This window comes from Sorex araneus, chromosome 9 (genome assembly GCF_027595985.1).
Source record: "Sorex araneus isolate mSorAra2 chromosome 9, mSorAra2.pri, whole genome shotgun sequence".
NCBI classification, from domain to species: domain Eukaryota; kingdom Metazoa; phylum Chordata; class Mammalia; order Eulipotyphla; family Soricidae; genus Sorex; species Sorex araneus.
In genome coordinates this window covers 59,883,547-59,901,463 of record NC_073310.1, presented here as the reverse complement: position 1 = coordinate 59,901,463, position 17,917 = coordinate 59,883,547, and the positions used below count along the sequence as shown (strand labels likewise).

At 38.9% G+C, this 17,917-nt stretch overlaps 1 protein-coding gene across 1 annotated transcript in view; it reads left to right on the top strand.

The window, feature by feature from the left end:
* PLXDC2 (plexin domain containing 2) overlaps nt 1-17,917 on the top strand; it is a 410,249-nt gene that overhangs the window by 192,832 nt on the left and 199,500 nt on the right. The window contains exon 3 of the mRNA XM_004605351.2: nt 3,933-4,079. Within this exon, the coding sequence (XP_004605408.1) occupies nt 3,933-4,079 (147 nt within the window). The remainder of the gene's footprint in view (nt 1-3,932; nt 4,080-17,917) is intronic.

The following is a 17,917-nucleotide window of genomic DNA, read 5'->3' as shown; positions in this document are numbered from 1 at the left end:
TTGGTGTTGCTTGTGTAAACTCTTGGTCGCTGGGAATCATCTGGAGTAGGCGGGGGAAGTGCACCTGCTCCATCTGAGGTGGGTGTTAGTTTTTGAGACAAGATTACTTTATTTCTTGTCAATCCCCCAAATCATCTCTTAGGGAAACTTGATGATGGGGATTCTTCTGGTTGACATTTACCCAACTCAAGATATCGTCACAATAGAAGAGATTCAGTGGTGAATAAACCCAGAAGTAGGTCACTCTTAGTGCTTGGTCAGAGACCTGACTATTTCTTTACAGTATTTATGGTTCTGTCTTTGAGCATCTGTGTTTGCCTTTCTTCAGGAAGTGTTATTTTCATGGCAGCAAGATGGTGGTAGTAAGTTATAGGTTGCACAATGACACCGCTTGGCAGTCAGAATAAGGGAAGTTACGTCTTCTCTTACTAAACAGCTAGTAGGTTTCACTAATGAATTTTGTCCCTTTTGAGGTTACATGCAAGCATGATGGCCAACAGTAATTCTGCTCAGTGAAATCATGTGCAGAACAACTTGTACCCACGGTCAAGGAAAGTGGAGTTGAAATAGATTAGATACAGCTACAGTGCTTTGTTACTTTCCTAGAACTCAGATAATCTGTGAGTTTGCTTTTCTAATGTTCTGGAAGGCAAGGCTGAAAAACCCTCAGACTATCTGCACTTTGTTTGGTCATAAAGAATCTACCCCTGTTTTTTTTTTTCTTTTTGAGTCACACCTGGCAATGCACAGGGCTTACTACTGGCTCTGCACTCAGGAATTACTCCTGGTGGTACTCAGGGGACCATATGGGATGCTGGAAATTGAACCCAAGTCGGCCACGTGCAAGGCAAATGCCCTACCCGCTGTGTTATCGCTCCAGCCCTACCCCTGCTTTTTACTTTGTCCTTTTTACTTCCTTCTCTGAAGAATGTTCTTAACTTTCATATGGGGCACATATAATTTGTATGTAATACCTAGAGTTTTAATTGTAGGTTTTCCAGTGACCTTTACAGATACACACACACACACAAACACACACACACACACACACACACACACACACATAAAGACATTCTAAATTATATGTAGACTCTAAATTATATGCATATATAGATCTTTCAGTTCACACTTATAATTTTCAAGAATATAATTTTTACATTTGTGGTCCTATTCTTTCAAAGGCAAAAAATTATTTAGAATATTGTTTAAAACACTTATTTATCTATATATCTCTAGCTATCTATTGGCTAATGAATTTTGAAGTATTGGGTTTCACAAGTATTTGGTTTATTGTTTTGATGGGATGTATATAATTTTGTACAATATTTTATTTGTACTTTAAAATGAAGTACATAAGACAAAAATCAAAAGCCAAACACAGATGTCCTGTTAACTAAACATTGTTCTTACATTTTATTGGGTGTTTTAAAATATACTTAATTTTGTGGCTTTTCAAATTGATAAATACAATTACATTTCATGGTAAAAGGCATTAATTACAATCCAAGCTAGTCAAGAACTGTATTTTTTTTCTGTGTGTTTCTTAGTAATGTTGCCCTTAAAAACCATTTTAAAAATCTCTTCACTGAATGAAAAACAGAGCTTTTGTGTCAGGAACTGTGGTGATATCAGTAATGAGGATTCAAATAAAAGTAGAATGTAATGATATATTTTTCCTCTAAGTAGCACTGCACTGTAGCACTGTCATCTTGTTGTTCATCAATTTGCTCAAGTGGGCATCAGTAACGTCTCCATTATGAGACTTGTTGTTACTGTTTTTGGCATATCAAATACACCACAGGTAGCTTGCCAGGCTCTGCTGTGCGGACGGGATACTCTCCGTGGCTCGCCAGGATCTCTGAGATGGATGGAGGAATCGAATCCAGGTCGGCTGCGTGAAAGGCAAACGCTCTACCTGCTGCGCTATTACTCTAGTCCTAAGTAATAGAGGAAAAATATGTTATCTCCATTTCCAGGGCCATTAACTGAAAGCAGGTTGAAATAATTTTATTTTTAAAAGAAGTTTGAATGTACTATTACTCAGAAATAATTATTGTTTAGTGTAAAATACTACTCACGCTGAAGGGTGTGTGCTGGAGGGCTCTCTCCGGGCGGCTCTGTCTCACCGCCTGCCTTCAGTGCTCTTGAGCTGCTGCCTATGCACTGGATGGGGACGGCTGTTGGCCAAGGACAGGTGAAAGAAGAACAGGACTAAGCTGGTTGCTGATTAGTTACCGTTTATTCAATCTTCCGTCTCTCATCTCACACACTCTTCCTTCCTAGCTCCTCACTCCTCCATCACGCTGCTCTCTGGATCCTCTTCCTTCTCCACCAGTCTCTCCTCCTTACTTGTCTCTCTCCACCTGCCCTCTGGACTACACCCAGTCTGGTAGCAAAATCAACATAAGAAACCCTTCCTGAGGGCCCACCTGGTTCAAAGGAAACACCACCTAGGGGCATTCCAAAGCCCTTCCTGACTGCCAGCAGGAAAAATGCCTCTTAAGGTGTTTTTCTCTTTTCCTCAGTCCAAAAACTCTATCAACATCTTAATACTAGTTATTTTTGTATGGGCACAGTAAGAGATACATTGAGGCTTGTAGGGCAGATCTCCTGGCAACATCTTGCCACAGACTCAGACTACAGCGCTCAGGCCAGATTAATTATTCTAGCTGGGTCGGAATCTAGTTATCACTTTTTGGATCATGACAGGATTTGTCCATGACCAAGCGCTTAATTTATAGTTAAGAGTTAGGCACTTTGGCCAGGCCCATCTCGATGCCAGGGGAGCACATAACATACTGCTTGCCCTGGGTCTGTCCCATCCCTTGTTGGGACCCTACTTTTGGGGGTGCTAGGAAGTAAGGGCAGTTGAGGCTTAGGTCGAGAGAACAGATGCCCAGGGAGGAAAATATCATGTAGTGTCAAATGTCTCCCAGGTTACAAAAGCATAGCATTTACCACTGTCTTCCCTGTTCCCATACAAAAGGACATGGCTGTGAATAAATATGCAAAAGACCCTAGGAGAAGAGAAAAACAATATTTACAAGTCAACAAAACACAAAGAAAGGAGTTACAAATAAGCACAGAGGAAAGGGAGCACTGTGATGGGAACAACCCAATAAACCAACTACCTGAGACTATGTTATCCTACAGTTTAGGTTTTTAGCAAGTAGATCTGAAAGTAACATTGGGTGGTGAGTGTTGGAAGGTGGACAGTGATTATACTGTAACTGTGGTTAAAAAAAGAGTGTTATACACAGCGTGTAAATTTGCCTCCAAGGTTTTGTTTAACAATTTTTTCTAAAGAGACTTATTTTATTTTTCGCATCTTTAATTTTCCTTATATATTATTCACCTAATAGGATTATTTTTTAAAATAACAAGAAACTAATGTTTTTAATTTCTGTAGAATTGAGTTTTGTTTGCTTCCCTAGCCTGAGTTATCACCTTTAACACATCATGTAATAATTATTTCTTCCTGGACGGAGAACCTTCCAGATCTATTCTTTTGGCAACCTTCAAGTATCTTGTGTATATTATGTCCATACATATATAGTACATATTATTATGGACATCATGCTATCCATTAGATTCCCAGGACTTACTCATTTTCTAACTGAAAGTTTGTACACTTTACCAGCATGTTTGTATCCTTTTACACACACACCCCTTTTCCTCTTGGTCCCAAACACCATCCTACCCTGTTTCTATGAGTTTGGCTTTTTTAGAGTTCACATAAGAGGGACATCAGGGGTCAGGGATGTAGCTCTGTGATAGAGCTCTTCCCTTGCATGTGCGAGTCCCTGGATACAGACTGCAAAAGCATCATACGTTTTTAGTGCGTCTCTATTTGACTTAGTTCCCTAAGCATTATGCTCTAAAGTCCAATCCTTGCTGCCTGTGTTGATGTGCATTATTCTCTCCTGTTACAGGAGGACACAGATCACAATTATTATACATCTCGGATATATGGTCCATCGGATTCTGCCAGTCGGGATCTCTGGGTCAACATAGACCAAATGGAAAAGGACAAAGTGAAGATTCATGGAATACTGTCCAATACTCATCGGCAAGCTGCAGTAAGTACTTGTATATTTTGAGTTTCTAATTTTTTGCTGTGAAAAAAATATATTTTTGCTTGGATTGGCATGTCAGTATTGATTTTTGTGATTACTTCAAGAATATTTAACCCTGAACTGTTTCTTTAATAATTGCATTAAATAATGGAAAATAAAACAAATTATTTACATAAGTTGCCATCAAATAATTAAATTAGGCATGAGCATCTCCTATTATGAGTTGTATATTCAATTCAATGTTGAGATTAAACCTGTATAATTTTCAATTTCCTTGCAACTCATGAGTTTAGAAAACATTTTTTGACAATTATGTTAATTTGGTTTCTTATATATTACATGTTTATTACTCTTGGTATTAAAAATTGAATTTGAAATATTTGTTATTCAGATAACCTATACATATAACTATTGATTTAAGTGAAGAACTTTAATATAAAGAAATATAACTCAATCAGAACACTTAAAATATACATTTCATTAAGCCTCACCTATCACTTATCAGCTATAGTTTTTATGTCAAATGATTCAGATATTCTGCAGCATAATTTCCACATCTGGACAGTGGGGATGGAATGAGATATTTATACACATATCTATATTTTATGTGTAAGGCTAACTGCCTATATGGTTGACTTGACATTCTTTACAAGAATCCCATGATTTGCATATTATCACCACCTAGGAATTACAAATGAGTGATATGTCTCATAAACAGATCAAATTACGGACCTATGTGTCTCCAGTCGGTTAAGTGGTGAAACTCACATGTTACCAGAGGAGGTGCATGTAAAATTTATCACTATTGGATTTCAACCTTGGCTTCAATAGTCATTTTTTTAAAAAATAGATTTTACATTTTAAGTTACTTAGATTTGCTGTAAGAATAACAGCAATACTCTCATCACTGACATAACCGTATTTGCTCAGATTATTATGAAAATATGAAAAAATAATGAACTTTAATCTTTAAAATTCTAGTTTCATTACTGATAGAACTATAGAACCAAAAGAGACAATGGCCTCAGTAGCACTGATTTTATAACTGTCAAAAAATAAAGATTCTAACCAGCAGTCTTAATTGTATATATATATATATTTGTATATATATATGTATATATATATCCATTCCTCTATTAGATCAAAGTTTAACAGTTAAAGTGAAAATTAATTATAATTCACCATGAAGGTTGATTGAACTTTCTAGATTAAGCCGTGTTTCCTGAAGCAGAGAAACAAAGCAGTTCCTTTCCCTTGTTGAATTCCATCAGCCCCTTTCTTTTCTGTATTCAGATAACCCCAGGGAAGATGACAGATTCAGACATGATTCCTGTCAGGTTTAAAACAGATCTGAGGAGAGAAAAAAGGGAAAGATGAGATTAGACTAGGCAATGTCTATTAGGAGTTTATTCATGTGATGGACCTTCTGCCACATGATGGTGCCTAATGGTGCAAAATTTATATTCTAAATATTTGACTGTAGCTATTTTCCTACAAGGATTCTATAAAGTGGTCCTGATACTGGACACTTTCAGTAATATGTCCAGATGGAAAAAGAAGCTTGTTCAACTGTTAGCCTGTTGCCTCATTTTGTTGGTCACTTCCCTCCCTACTAAGACTTTCGACTATTATCTCAAAGCTGAGGCCCTTTACATGAGGTGCCTTCCCCATACCCCTTTGGGTTAGATTTTGCTTGGTTGCTTTGTAATCACAGTTCTAGGGCCATTTCCAGAAAAGTGGTGATATGATATGGTATCCTCTTTTTTTCTTCTTTGTTATGGAGTACGGGGGGGAGCTCTGCCCAGGGCTTACTCCTGGCTCTCTCCTCAGGAATCACTCCTGACGGGGCTCCATGGAGCCTGTGGGGTGCAGAGATTGAACCCAGACAGGCCACATCTCAAGCAAGTTCCTTAACCCCTGTTAAGTTCTCTGACCTATGATTCATTTTTTTCTTACTAACCCAGCTCTCATCATTTATATTCACCCACGCACAAATGGGAGGACTTGAAATTTTGCTTGTAACTCCATCTATGCACTGAGTTTGAAAATATATTATGATTGGAGAGACAGTGGGTAAGACATTTGCATTGCATGCTGCTGATCCAGTTTCAATTCCTGGAATCGTATATCATCTGCTGAGCACTGTCAGGAGTGATTTCTGAGTGCAGAGCCAGGAGTGACCCCTGAACATTGCCAGGTGTGCCCACCCCACAAAAAAAAGGAAAATAAAATACATATGATTGATAGAAATCATTATTTTATCTTTGGCAAGAACCACTCTACCTTTATAACAAATTGGGTTATTGGTTTTCCATGGAAGCATAAGCCTTTGTAAGCAAACCTCTATGTGGTTTTTAGAGTTAGCGATTGGTTCTCTACCCACACTCCCTTTCATGGCCCACAGGCACACCCTTGCGTTTATGATAGTCAAGTTGGTTTTATTACTTAGCTATACCTTTTTACTCTTGGTTGAAAGAATTTACCACTTATCCCATTAAAGTAAATTTTATACTTTAGAAATTATAAATAGCTATGTAGAATAGAAGATATAATTTCTGATAAAAGCTTTTCCAGCTAAATGTGTTATTTTAAATATTAGCCTGAGCTCTTCAAGTTGTAGAGAGAATTTGGGGTTTTAGTATTCCTTAGTTGCCCTCCCCTCTTTTTCCAATTTTCCAGATTTTCTTTCCTCCCTCCCTATTAGGCCATATTAGAGCAGAATCTAGTTTTTAGAGATGATATTTTGTTGTTGTTGTCGACAGGCAAGAAGATGCTTGCTTTGCTCATTGCTGATCCTGGTTTGATTCCCCAGCACTACTTCTGAGCAGTATCAGAAGTGATCCCTGAGCATAGCACCAAGAGTAAGCCTCCCCTAAATTGGGGTGGGAGGTATTGCTGTTATAGGTTAATACTGTAGCCTTAAAATCCTCTCCTCATCCCAGGCACCGGGCATCAGTCCCTGCCTGTCCCCTGCCCAGATATCACAGAACACTTGGAGCACATAGAAAACAGCAGGCGTCTTGTTATTCATCAGATATCTAACCCTCCTAATCCTGATGCAAAACTGATAACCTGTAGACAGGATCTAAATCAAAATCTGGGGAGTTTCTCAAACCTTTTCACTTGGTATAAGTTTCATATATAATGATAGGCAATGGGTCAACAAATTAGACAGGAGAGAGAGGAGTGAGAAAATTGAGGAAGGGAAGGAGGTAAGGAGAGAGAAAGCATGGGAAGGCTTATTAAAATTTTTAAAATAGAGTTTCAAATATCTGTATCTTCCTTATTGGGATTTAAATTTTGTCATTTAAAACCTTTCAATAGCATTTCTTAAATTATTGCAACAACCAAAAAAAAAAAGCCTTTGATTTTAACAGTTGGCAAATGAAAGGAATATGCCCTTGTAGATAAAGGAAAGTCAAAAAAATTGGACAAATATTTGCCCCTTCATAGCAAGCAAGCAGGCCAAGCATAACACATTATCTTCAAGTACTGGTACTTTATTGAAATTTTTGTCTCTTACTCAAAGTCCCCTGCTTGTCAGGTTGCAGAGCTGGAAGTTTCCGAAGGCAGACCTAGGAATCAATTCGGATTCATTTATTTCCAACTGTGCAGACATTGATATTACACAGTTGTATTATTTTTTCTTCTCATCTTCTCTATCTGTGTATTGTTGTTGTTGTTTGTCTGGTTTTTTTTCTTTTTTAAAATGACTCTAAGGTTTGATTCAACAGCCAGTGAAATTAGAAATGTTTGCCACCTGGAACCACAGTTCATGCAGTTCTGTTTCACGGCTGCTAGAGACAGACCGCCCACCGTCCCGGGAAGGAGCTCAGCGGGCTGGAGACATGCGACTTGGGCTCGCAGGCTCATCTTGGATTCTGCCCGGCCTTTCACTCCTCAATTTCCCAACCAGAAAGAAAGGGAAGAGAAATCTGTCTTCTCTTGATTCACTTCAAGAATGAAAGCAAAACAGACATGAAATGTCATTGAAAACAGAAAATAAAGATGAGACCACTGTGGTTATTTATTTGAGAGTCCCAACTCTTAACAAGCGAAACCCAATTAGTTTCAAGCTAATTTCAATTTAGTTGTAAATATTCTCAAGACTTTTCTTTGAAAGAGATAGATATATACATCTATTGCCTATTAAAGCTCTGTATAATGTTTGGCTAAGGCATCGCTGTGGTGATTTTTGTCAGACATAAGCACACTCTGTACCTTGGTATCTAGTAACTAGATTGATTTTTTTTTGTGAAGTGAGGTTCTTCTCTCTATTTCTGTCATAGGCAAGTAAGATATTTGATGACATTTTACGTATTAAATTTTAGAACTTGGACTATTCTCCTTAAGAATCCTTAGTCTACTTAAATATATAGAAAAAGCTTCATTTTTTTTTGAAACTTCAAAACAATGAAATTTTCTGGAGAGTTTTCCCCCAGAAAAAAATAACATTTCAACAAATATTTCTGTCAATCTCACATGTACATATTAGTATTATTGATAGAGCTATTTTTGGATGTTCATAAGGACCTTAGTCTTTTTTTTTAATGATCACACAATTTTATTTTTTCTGCATCAGGAAATTTGTTACATTCCTTCCCCAAATCCCTTTCTAAATTATTAATTCTAAAGAATTTGCTACCCCAATCAGTATATTACCCGAACCATAAACTTTGCCTGAATTCTGAACCACAGTGTCTGGCATGAAGTTGCTTTTGTTTAGTTTATTTTGGAGTGGTTGAATATGCTTGCTGCACTCTTCACTTGTAGAAAGATGTACACAGTTCAAAAACTTGACCATACTCCTTTGTTCATAGGATTTTATTCTAGTTTAATAATTAGACAGCTTGAGTTGTTTCTGCACATCTCTCTCCAGCTTAATTTTAGTTTAATCAGTTCATATTATTATTATACTTAAGCCACTGCCAGTTTTGAGATTAATTTTCTTTGTTCTGAAGAAAATATTGAATGCTTTATGTAAAATTTAAAAAAGTAATGAAAGATCCTGTTTTTGTTCTATTCCACAAAAGTGACAAGAGATTGGAATGACTGACTGAGTTCTTTTCTCTTCTCCATGCCAGGCGAGTGAGACTATGTACATAGCTCAAAGTCATTGAATATATGCATATATGTATGCATGTGTATATATATATACATATATGTATACAAAGGGAGAGAGCTCCCCTTACATGATGATTGCATTGATGCCAAGGCTCATCTAATAATATTCAAAGTTTAGTAAGCTACATTTATTAGTATATTTATATATGCATATACATTATAAAATGCATATTATTTATAATTAAGTTATCTTTGATAACCTTACTGAATCTAGGGATCACATTTTTGTTCGATTATTTCTTTCTTTTGGTCCAGGCCACTCCCAGTGGTGCTCAGGGCTTACTCCTGACTCTGTGCTCAGGAATCACTCAAGCAGAATGTAGGGAACCATATGTGGTGCTGGGGATCAAACCCAAGTAGGGTGCATGCAATGCTAACGTCCTACCTACTGGACTATTTATTTCACCCAAGGAACCACATTTTAGGTGTGGAAGGGACTTTGATTATTTGAGGATTTCAGACTTACAAAGATTACAGCACTCAATTTTCCTGTATATATCAAGTATTAATTTTCCAAACCAAGAACACACCTTTTTAAAAAGTCATACCCAGGGTCAGAGAGATAATCCAACAGATAAGGTGCTTGTCTTGAACACAGTTGATCTGGGTTCAATCCTCCATACTCATATGGTCTCCTAGTGCTGCCACCAATGATTCCTGTGTAATGAGCAAGTAGTTAGCCTTGAGCGCAACTGAGTGTGGTCTAAAACACAAAAATAAAAACAAATTCACACTTGAATTCATCAAATTTCACTGTCACTGTCATCCTGTTGCTCATCAATTTGAGCGGGCACCAGTAACGTCTCTCATTGAGAAACTTATTGTTACTGTTTTTGGCATATCCAATATGCACAGGTAGCTTGCCAGGCTCTGCCGTGCGGGCTTGATACTCTCGGTAGCTTGCCGGGCTCTCCGAGAGGGGCGAAGGAATCGAACTCGGGTTGGCCTCGTGAAAGGCAACCGCCCAACCGCTGTGCTATCGCTCCAGCCGATCAAATTTCAATTCAACTTAATCTTACTTTGCTATAATGTGCCTTTACTGGAGGATGGGCGCCATTATTATATAATATTAAAGTCATAGCACGCAATCTTACATTACCTTTTTGCCACTGATGGTTGTAACTCAGGATAGTTACATGGCTGCTGCCTTTTTAAAGCCACAGGTCAGGCAAACATGAGGTTAATGTGAAATCCTCTAAGAAGCCATAAGGGCTGCTGAAAAAGACCCCACAGTTATGTCTCTGGTAGAATAGGCAAATATACTTAACAAAATCCTGTATTTCATCTGAATATTTTACCTCTGACATATTTTTGATTGCCTTTTCTGAAATAGCTCCGTGATCCCAGGAAGCCTTAACTTTAGATAACAAGTACAAAATATACTTTTATCCTGAAGTCATTTACATGATAAAGTTTCACATGACCTTTTTTTTTTTTTTGGAAAGTAAAGGTTTGTGACAAAAAATATTTAACAAAATATAGAGTGTATATTTCCTTAAGAGTGAATACAATTGAAGGCATGTAGACTTTATTCTTATTCTTAAAAAAAAATCTTAAATCTAGGAGAAGAAAGACTGAAGGCATTTCAAGGGTCAAAATTCCTGGGCAGGTTAGTGTTTTTCTTTGTACTAAAAATATTTGTGTACCTGTTTCTAGTATCCTTGTTATCTGTTTCTTCCTGCCAACTTTCTGTCCATCACTTAAGTGGTGAAAGGTTAGCCCAGGGAGAACAGGTTCTCACATGCTTGCTGATAAATTGGGTTTCCACTGTGCCATCCAATGTGCCTGGGATTCAGCCCCATAGAGTGGCCTTTTCTCTTTCTGCCGAGGGTGCTTTGGCTACCCTCAGTTCATGAACTGTTGCCAAAAATTTTTTATCGTGTAGCAGGTCTCTGAGGAAAGCAAATGCCACTAAGACTCACTCCTGACAAATAGGGATAGCTTAGGCACCTGAGTTTTGGTCCTTCACAAATTGGAGCAAGGAGTGAGGCATCCTAAAGAAACAGCTCCTGGATGCTGTGTTGAGAAGCATTGATTTACAGGCAGTAACAAACCCAGAAGTTGGTCAGTGGCAAGTGTTAAAAGCAAACAAGCAAAGAAACCTTTGCTTATTCTTATTCTTTGCGACTGCATAGGTTATTTAATACGGGGGGGGGGGGATGTTTTCTGCCCAATTTTGATTTTACTTTTTACTTTAGTTTGGGAGCACTCACTCAGGGACTGCTCCTTGGCCAGTGCTGAGAGGACCATTTGGTGCCAGGGATGGAATCTTGGCCTCCTTCACTAAAAGCATGTACTCTGGTCTATGGAGCCCATGTCCTGTCTTTGTAATTTGTGCCAATATTTGAAATTATTTCTAAATAGAAAGGCAAGAAGAGGAAGAAGTGGAGGAAGGTGAAGAGTTAAAATTGCACTTGGCCCTAAATGTTTGTTTCAACCTGTCATTAGCTTTTGACTTAGTCATTCTTCTTATGGATTTGGTCTCCACTGTACTTTAAATCCTAATATTTCCATTAACTGCAGCTTGACAGAAAGTGCAGACCAAATGGACTTTGGCACAGACTGTACAGGATGGTGCATCATTTTGCTGACTGATCATTTGAGTGATTTACTTCCTTCCAGTCACTTTCCTCATCTGTAAAATGGGAGCAACAGGGCAATCTAAATTTGACATTACATGAAACGATTTAAAATGTGTACCGTGCTTAAACAAAGTGAATGGCATAGTGTTGGATTTATATGTGATATTATTAAAAATAATTACTGGGCAAATAATTAAATTTAAAGCAGTAATCTTCGCTGAGGAGAAGGAAGGGAGAGCAGATTGTAATCAGGTTACAGAAGACAAACACCAGTGTCTTTTTCTTGCCCTCCCCTGTTTGAGGATCACAAGTCAAGGGAGCAGGGTGTGTCATTGCCCTCTGGTCCACTGGGGCTGCAATGAGTTTTTTCACACCATCACTTTAACGTGCTTGGCTCCCAGGACCCTCCATGCTTGAGTTCCTTCAAGGGAGAATTTCAGGCCGTGCTGGCGCTAGCAGGCAGAGTGAGGCGATGCTCCCCAGAATCGAGTCTATTTATCCTTTTAACCCATTTCACGCTTGCCAGAGTTTCCCTACAGCAACGGGTTTAAAGTTTCAAAGGCCATTTATATAACATAAAGCTTTGGTGCTCAACATGGAGCTCCCAAGGCACCATCAGCAGCACGGGGGAGCTTGTTAGAGATGCGGAATTGCAGTCCCCTGGGCCACGGATCAGAGTCTGTTTTGTAACCAGAACCCTAAGAGATTTCCTGTGCATAGTCAGCCCGGAGAACCTGCTGGAAACCAGTGTCCTGCTCCCGGGGTCTTTTGAAAAATTCAGAAAGGCTTTTTCGGCTCTCACCCTCTTGCTACCTTATCCCGAGTGGGTTTTCAGAAAAAGCCCATTGGACTTGCTCTGTGTGCGTGAAACAGTTTTAATGCTCTGCCTGCATGGCAAGGATGCACTGAACTCACTGGGCAAGCTCTCACGATGGCGAGTTGATGTCAGCCACCTAACCCTAACTGTTGCCAGAATCGTGCAGGGGCAGCCAGGAGCTATAGTGAGGGGTCACTCACTCACAGCTGCTTCGACTGGACATCTGCTAACTGCCACATGTTTACATGTTGTTTTCTGATTTGAAAGAATCCTGTCTATCATTTGATATGTAAGGTTAATTAAGTTCCCAGTTCTCTTGTTGTTGTTTTTTTTTTTAAATGCGTAAGAAGTTAGAATTTCTAACTCAGAAAATCAATGCCATTCATGGGCTTTATTTTGTATAGGAGAAGCTGGTCCCTTGTCCCTATATTAGATATTGATTTGCCCTTTACCATGAAAATGTGAACTTCTAATTAAGTTCCCAGTGTTTTCAGTTACTGGATTAACAGCTCATGTCCTGGTGACTTCTTCTGCCATGTTTTAAGAAAATTGTTGTTTACTAAAACCAGAAACATAAATGAGTGATAGCATTTGGGGCCCAAAGTAGAAAATGTAGTTATGGAATGACTGATGTATGTAATAAAGGAATAGGTGAAGGTTAGTATAGGTGAAGGGGCACAGGATGATATAGTGGTTAAGAATCAGAGTTTGGGTGTCAGATAAATCTGTATTGCAGTTCTGTGTTTACTGGATGATCCCTGGAACTTATTACTTGTCTCTTTGTTTCATGTTTTGCTGTAATTCCAGGGCTGCAAAACATCTTGCAAAAAATGACTTAAAGAGTTCACCTAGATTCCACAAAGGTTAAAACCTTTTATGTCATAGTATAGTACCAAGAAATTAACATCAGCATTATTAACTAATATATGGGCCTTATTTAAAAGTCTCTAATTTTCTCATGAAGCAAGTGGAATAGAGAAGGGGTCACTAAGAAAATGATGGCTGGAGGGATCAGTTGGGATGGGAGATGTGTGCTGAAAGTAGATAATGGACCAAACAGGATGACCTCTCAGTGTCTGTGTTTCAAGCCATAATGCCCAAAAGTGGAGAGAGAATATGGGGAATATTGTCTGCCATGGAATCAGGGGGAGGGTGGGAAAGGGGGGTATACCGGGGATATTGGTGGGGGGGGATGTGCACTGGTGGAGGGATGGGTGTTTGATCTATGTGGGATTGTAACCCAAACATGAAAGCTTGTAACTATCTCACAGTGATTCAATATATTTTTTAAAGCCTCTAATTTTCCCCAACTCATTCTTTTTCTTTACTTAAAATCCAGTAGAGAACCCGCCCACATTGTTTTGCTTTGACGGATCCCACTCACCTTTCTTTAATGACACTTATCTGTCTTTCCTTTCTGAACTTGATACATGAAGAATTTCAGCTGTTTAGTCTGTGTCCCTGACTGGGATTTGTCTATTGTTTTTTCATTAATCTATCCATATATCTGTGTTTTTCTTTCAAGAGCACTGTAGGGGTGGTAACCTTTCCTTCACCATGCTTCAGATCAAGAGGCACATGGTTCCAGTATGTCTTCTTATTGGTGGTGCTCATGCTGATAACTAGCTTAAGGTGATATCCACAATGTTTTGTTTCTGCACCGTAAAATTGCTATTTTTCTTCTGTACTTATCAAGTATGTGGTTGTGAGATACTTTGGAACTATTCATCTATCCTGTCTCTTATCATACTTTTACCTTAGTGATAGCACAGCAGGTAGGGCATTTGCCTTGTACAGTGCTGACCAGGTTCGATTCCTCTATCCCTCTCAGAGCTACCTAGAGTTTCCCGCCTGAACGGCAGAGCCTGGCAAGCTACCCATGGTGTATTTGATATGCCAAAAACAGTAACAACAAGTCTCACAATGGAGACGTTACTGGTGCCCGCTTGAGCAAATTGTTGAACAGTGGGACAACAGTGCTACAATGCATAAATACTTAGCATAATGTCTGTATATGAAATGCTAATAAATCTTCTAATGCTAGTAAATATAGTAACTATGTTTCTTTCAATAAGACAAAAAATGAGGTCATCATTAGCATAGTCTAAGAACTTAATGTCTAATTATTATATCCTACTTGAAAAAGCATGATCTATCAACTCCCAGCTATTTATCAAAAACCAAATAGGGAGTTATTTTTGTTTAGGAAGATAGTTTTAAGTATTATTAATCTAGACTCTTTCATGTATATAATATAATATTAGCCTTCATTGATTCAGTGTTTGCATTGGTAAGGTCATTTATTTGATCCTTATCATAACAGTTAAATAAGTGTTTTTATTTTACACATGAGCTTTAAACTGTTAAATTATTTGGTGACTTGCTAACTAAGTGCCCACAGTGGAATATGTTTTTCAAGACTCAGTGATTTGGGACTGGAGAGATAGTACAATAAGCTTATCTTGTATGTACCCAATCTGGTTTTGGTCCTTGAGGTTCAGGGGTCACCAGGGCCATCCTCGCCATGCTTGGTGGACCTCTTGGTGCATGGATCAAACTTGGGGACTTCTGCATGCAAAATCTGTACACCAAACCCTGGCAACCTCACTGCTCCTCCTTATATTCTTTTGGTAATCTAGAGTTATGAGCTTAGCAGTGATTAAAAGTAAATGATTATACATTTTCTTCTCAAAGGTACAGGTTTCCACAGGATGCAATCTTATAAACATGCAATACTGGGACTAGAGTGATAGTACAGTGGGTAGCACATTTGCCTTGCACTGTCGATCCAGGTTCAATTCCTGGCATCCCTTATGGTCCCCTGAGCACTGCCAGGAGTAATTCCTGAGTGCAGAGCCAAGAGAAACCCCTGAGAATTGCTGAGCATGACTCAAAAAGCTGAAAAAAAAGAAAAGATGCAATAAATATTTGGGGGTGAACTAGAAGACAGTAGCTGAATTACTGTGAAGACGCTGCCTTAAAACAGAAAAGCAGCTTTCAGTAATGACTTTTTAGAAAATGACCCTGAGGATTATAAATGTGCCCACTTCAGATTCTTAACTCGTATTAAGAGGTTTCGGTATTCAACGTTTTACCTGTGTGGACTAATTAATTTATCTCTTCAATACCACTGAGAAACAAAGAGACGTTAAATTGAAATCACGTGTGCTTAGGATTATATGCCTGAGTTATTAAGAAAGAATTAACGGAGATCATAATAATTAGTCAGAAAGCATAGCAGTAGACCTAAGAAAAAGATCTGAAAGAGGCAAGAAGGCTGTGGCACTGAGGGAGCTGAAACGACCCTGCTTGAGTCAGAGAGTCTCCTGACAGCTGCATTTCCGTGGAACCATTACAGGAGAGCCCCTGATGTGGGGGGATGGTGTTAAAGGCCGCATTTTGTAATATAGCTCAGTGTGATGGCTGCCATACATGTCTGCTCAGACAACTGGACTTCATAGCGTTGCCACAAAGTTTTCTCAAGTCATATCCTACTCGTATGGAGAAATGGTGCTTGTTTCTGTTGTCTAAAGCTATAAAGCCATTCACTCTGCCATAAAGTTATCCACTCTGGTATGGACAAACGGTGCGTGTTTCTCGGGTCTTCAAACTCTTGGCTTTTCCATGCAGTGTAAAGGCAAATGGCATATTTGGGTAGTGGCAGATTTGGTTGGAGTGGTGTCTGCACCACTGATGTGCTTTCAAATTTCATACTACTTTAGTTTATGTTGACCCAATTTTTAATCTACTGCATCTTTAACACAATAGTTTTCTGGAATGTCTTCTTCTCTGCCATTAGCTGTTTCTGAAGGGATAAGATCAAATACAGGATAATGTTCAAGGTAGACTAATCGCACCAGTTTCCTTTCTGTTTTGTTCACACACACACACACACATTTACAGTGCACCATCTGATTCCAAAGAATCCTTTGTTGTATATACAACTGGGCTTGCTTTTATATTCTTCCTGCTCTATAGTTAATGATTCTAACTAATTAGTACCGCAGAAGATCTTCTCCCCATAAACAGAACAGATCTTTGTCCTGTACCCATCATCTCAGTTGGTGGTGCCTGGGCCACCAGCCACCCAGCTGGAAACATGTCCTTTATTCCAGACTGTGCCCCCAGCTTCCCTCCCTCCCAACTTTTCTGTCCAATTCATTGTGCAGTCCCTCCAGTTTCCTTTTGTGTGCACATCTTTCGTCATCCCTTCTGCCCCAATGCCTTCTGGTCTCATAAGGCTAAGTTCTGGTAGCTTGATTTGAGAAATCCTTTTCTGAAGCATCTTGTCCTCTACTGTGCCAGCGCCTATTGCTGAATCTCCGAACCCCTCAAAGGAAGGAGGTGGGGCTTATTCATTTTATTCCCAGCCCCTGATTTAGTACCCATAATAGCTAGGTGCTGAATAAATGAGTGTTGGCTGGATGAACGAGTTAATGAACAAATAAAATCATCCTCCTCTCCTCATACCTGTTTTATAGACTCTTCTAAGACAAAATAATCTCATTATCTAGTGTTGATTATATTGAATATATAATCATCTACCTTCAAAGGACTTCATGAGATTTTAATATTTGTTTTATGTGTCAGCAAATTTTTGTTTGTGTGCATGAGTTTTAAGGCAGGATGATAATAATTTTCAAAAATTTGCCTTTAAAGTGAGTTTTCTTTCTCCTTTAGAAAAATTTGCCTCAGAACTAGACCATTGCTTTTATGATCAATTAGACATGGATTCAACTTTTAGTTTTTCCACCCAAGCCATCATGAGCCCTTTAAAACTTTTTTATGTGTGCATGGATATGGGGAGAATGCAAAGTGAGTTACAGGAGGAAGCCATCACTGAGCTAAAAGGCCACGGCAGGACCTGAGGTTGTGACACAGAGCTGTCTCTGGTGATGCATTTGTCTTGTAACCCTTCTACCTCCCTAGTTCACCTAAAACGTTGGGAGGCAGCTTCTTGCATGCCAGTATCTTCCCAGCTCAAGTGTAGTAACTCTGCTGATGAGCCAGGTGCCAGCAAGGTGCCAGTGGTAAGGAAGGAGCAAAACCACATGCACCCAGTAGAGCATTCAGTAGACAATGGGAGTTGATGGGTTGGTGTCCCAGGCTCCTGGCCACCAAAGAAATGATTCTAAGGCATGGGTCCCTTCTGTTTTAAAAGACTCTCCAAGGAGACCTGTGATGGATGTGATACACCTAATAAAATGTTTTGCAATTTTCCTTTTTATTTTTATTTAGTTACTTATTATTATTGGACTGGAGAGATAGCACAGTGGGCAGAGTGATTTTCCTTGCATGCGACTGACCCGGGTTCGATT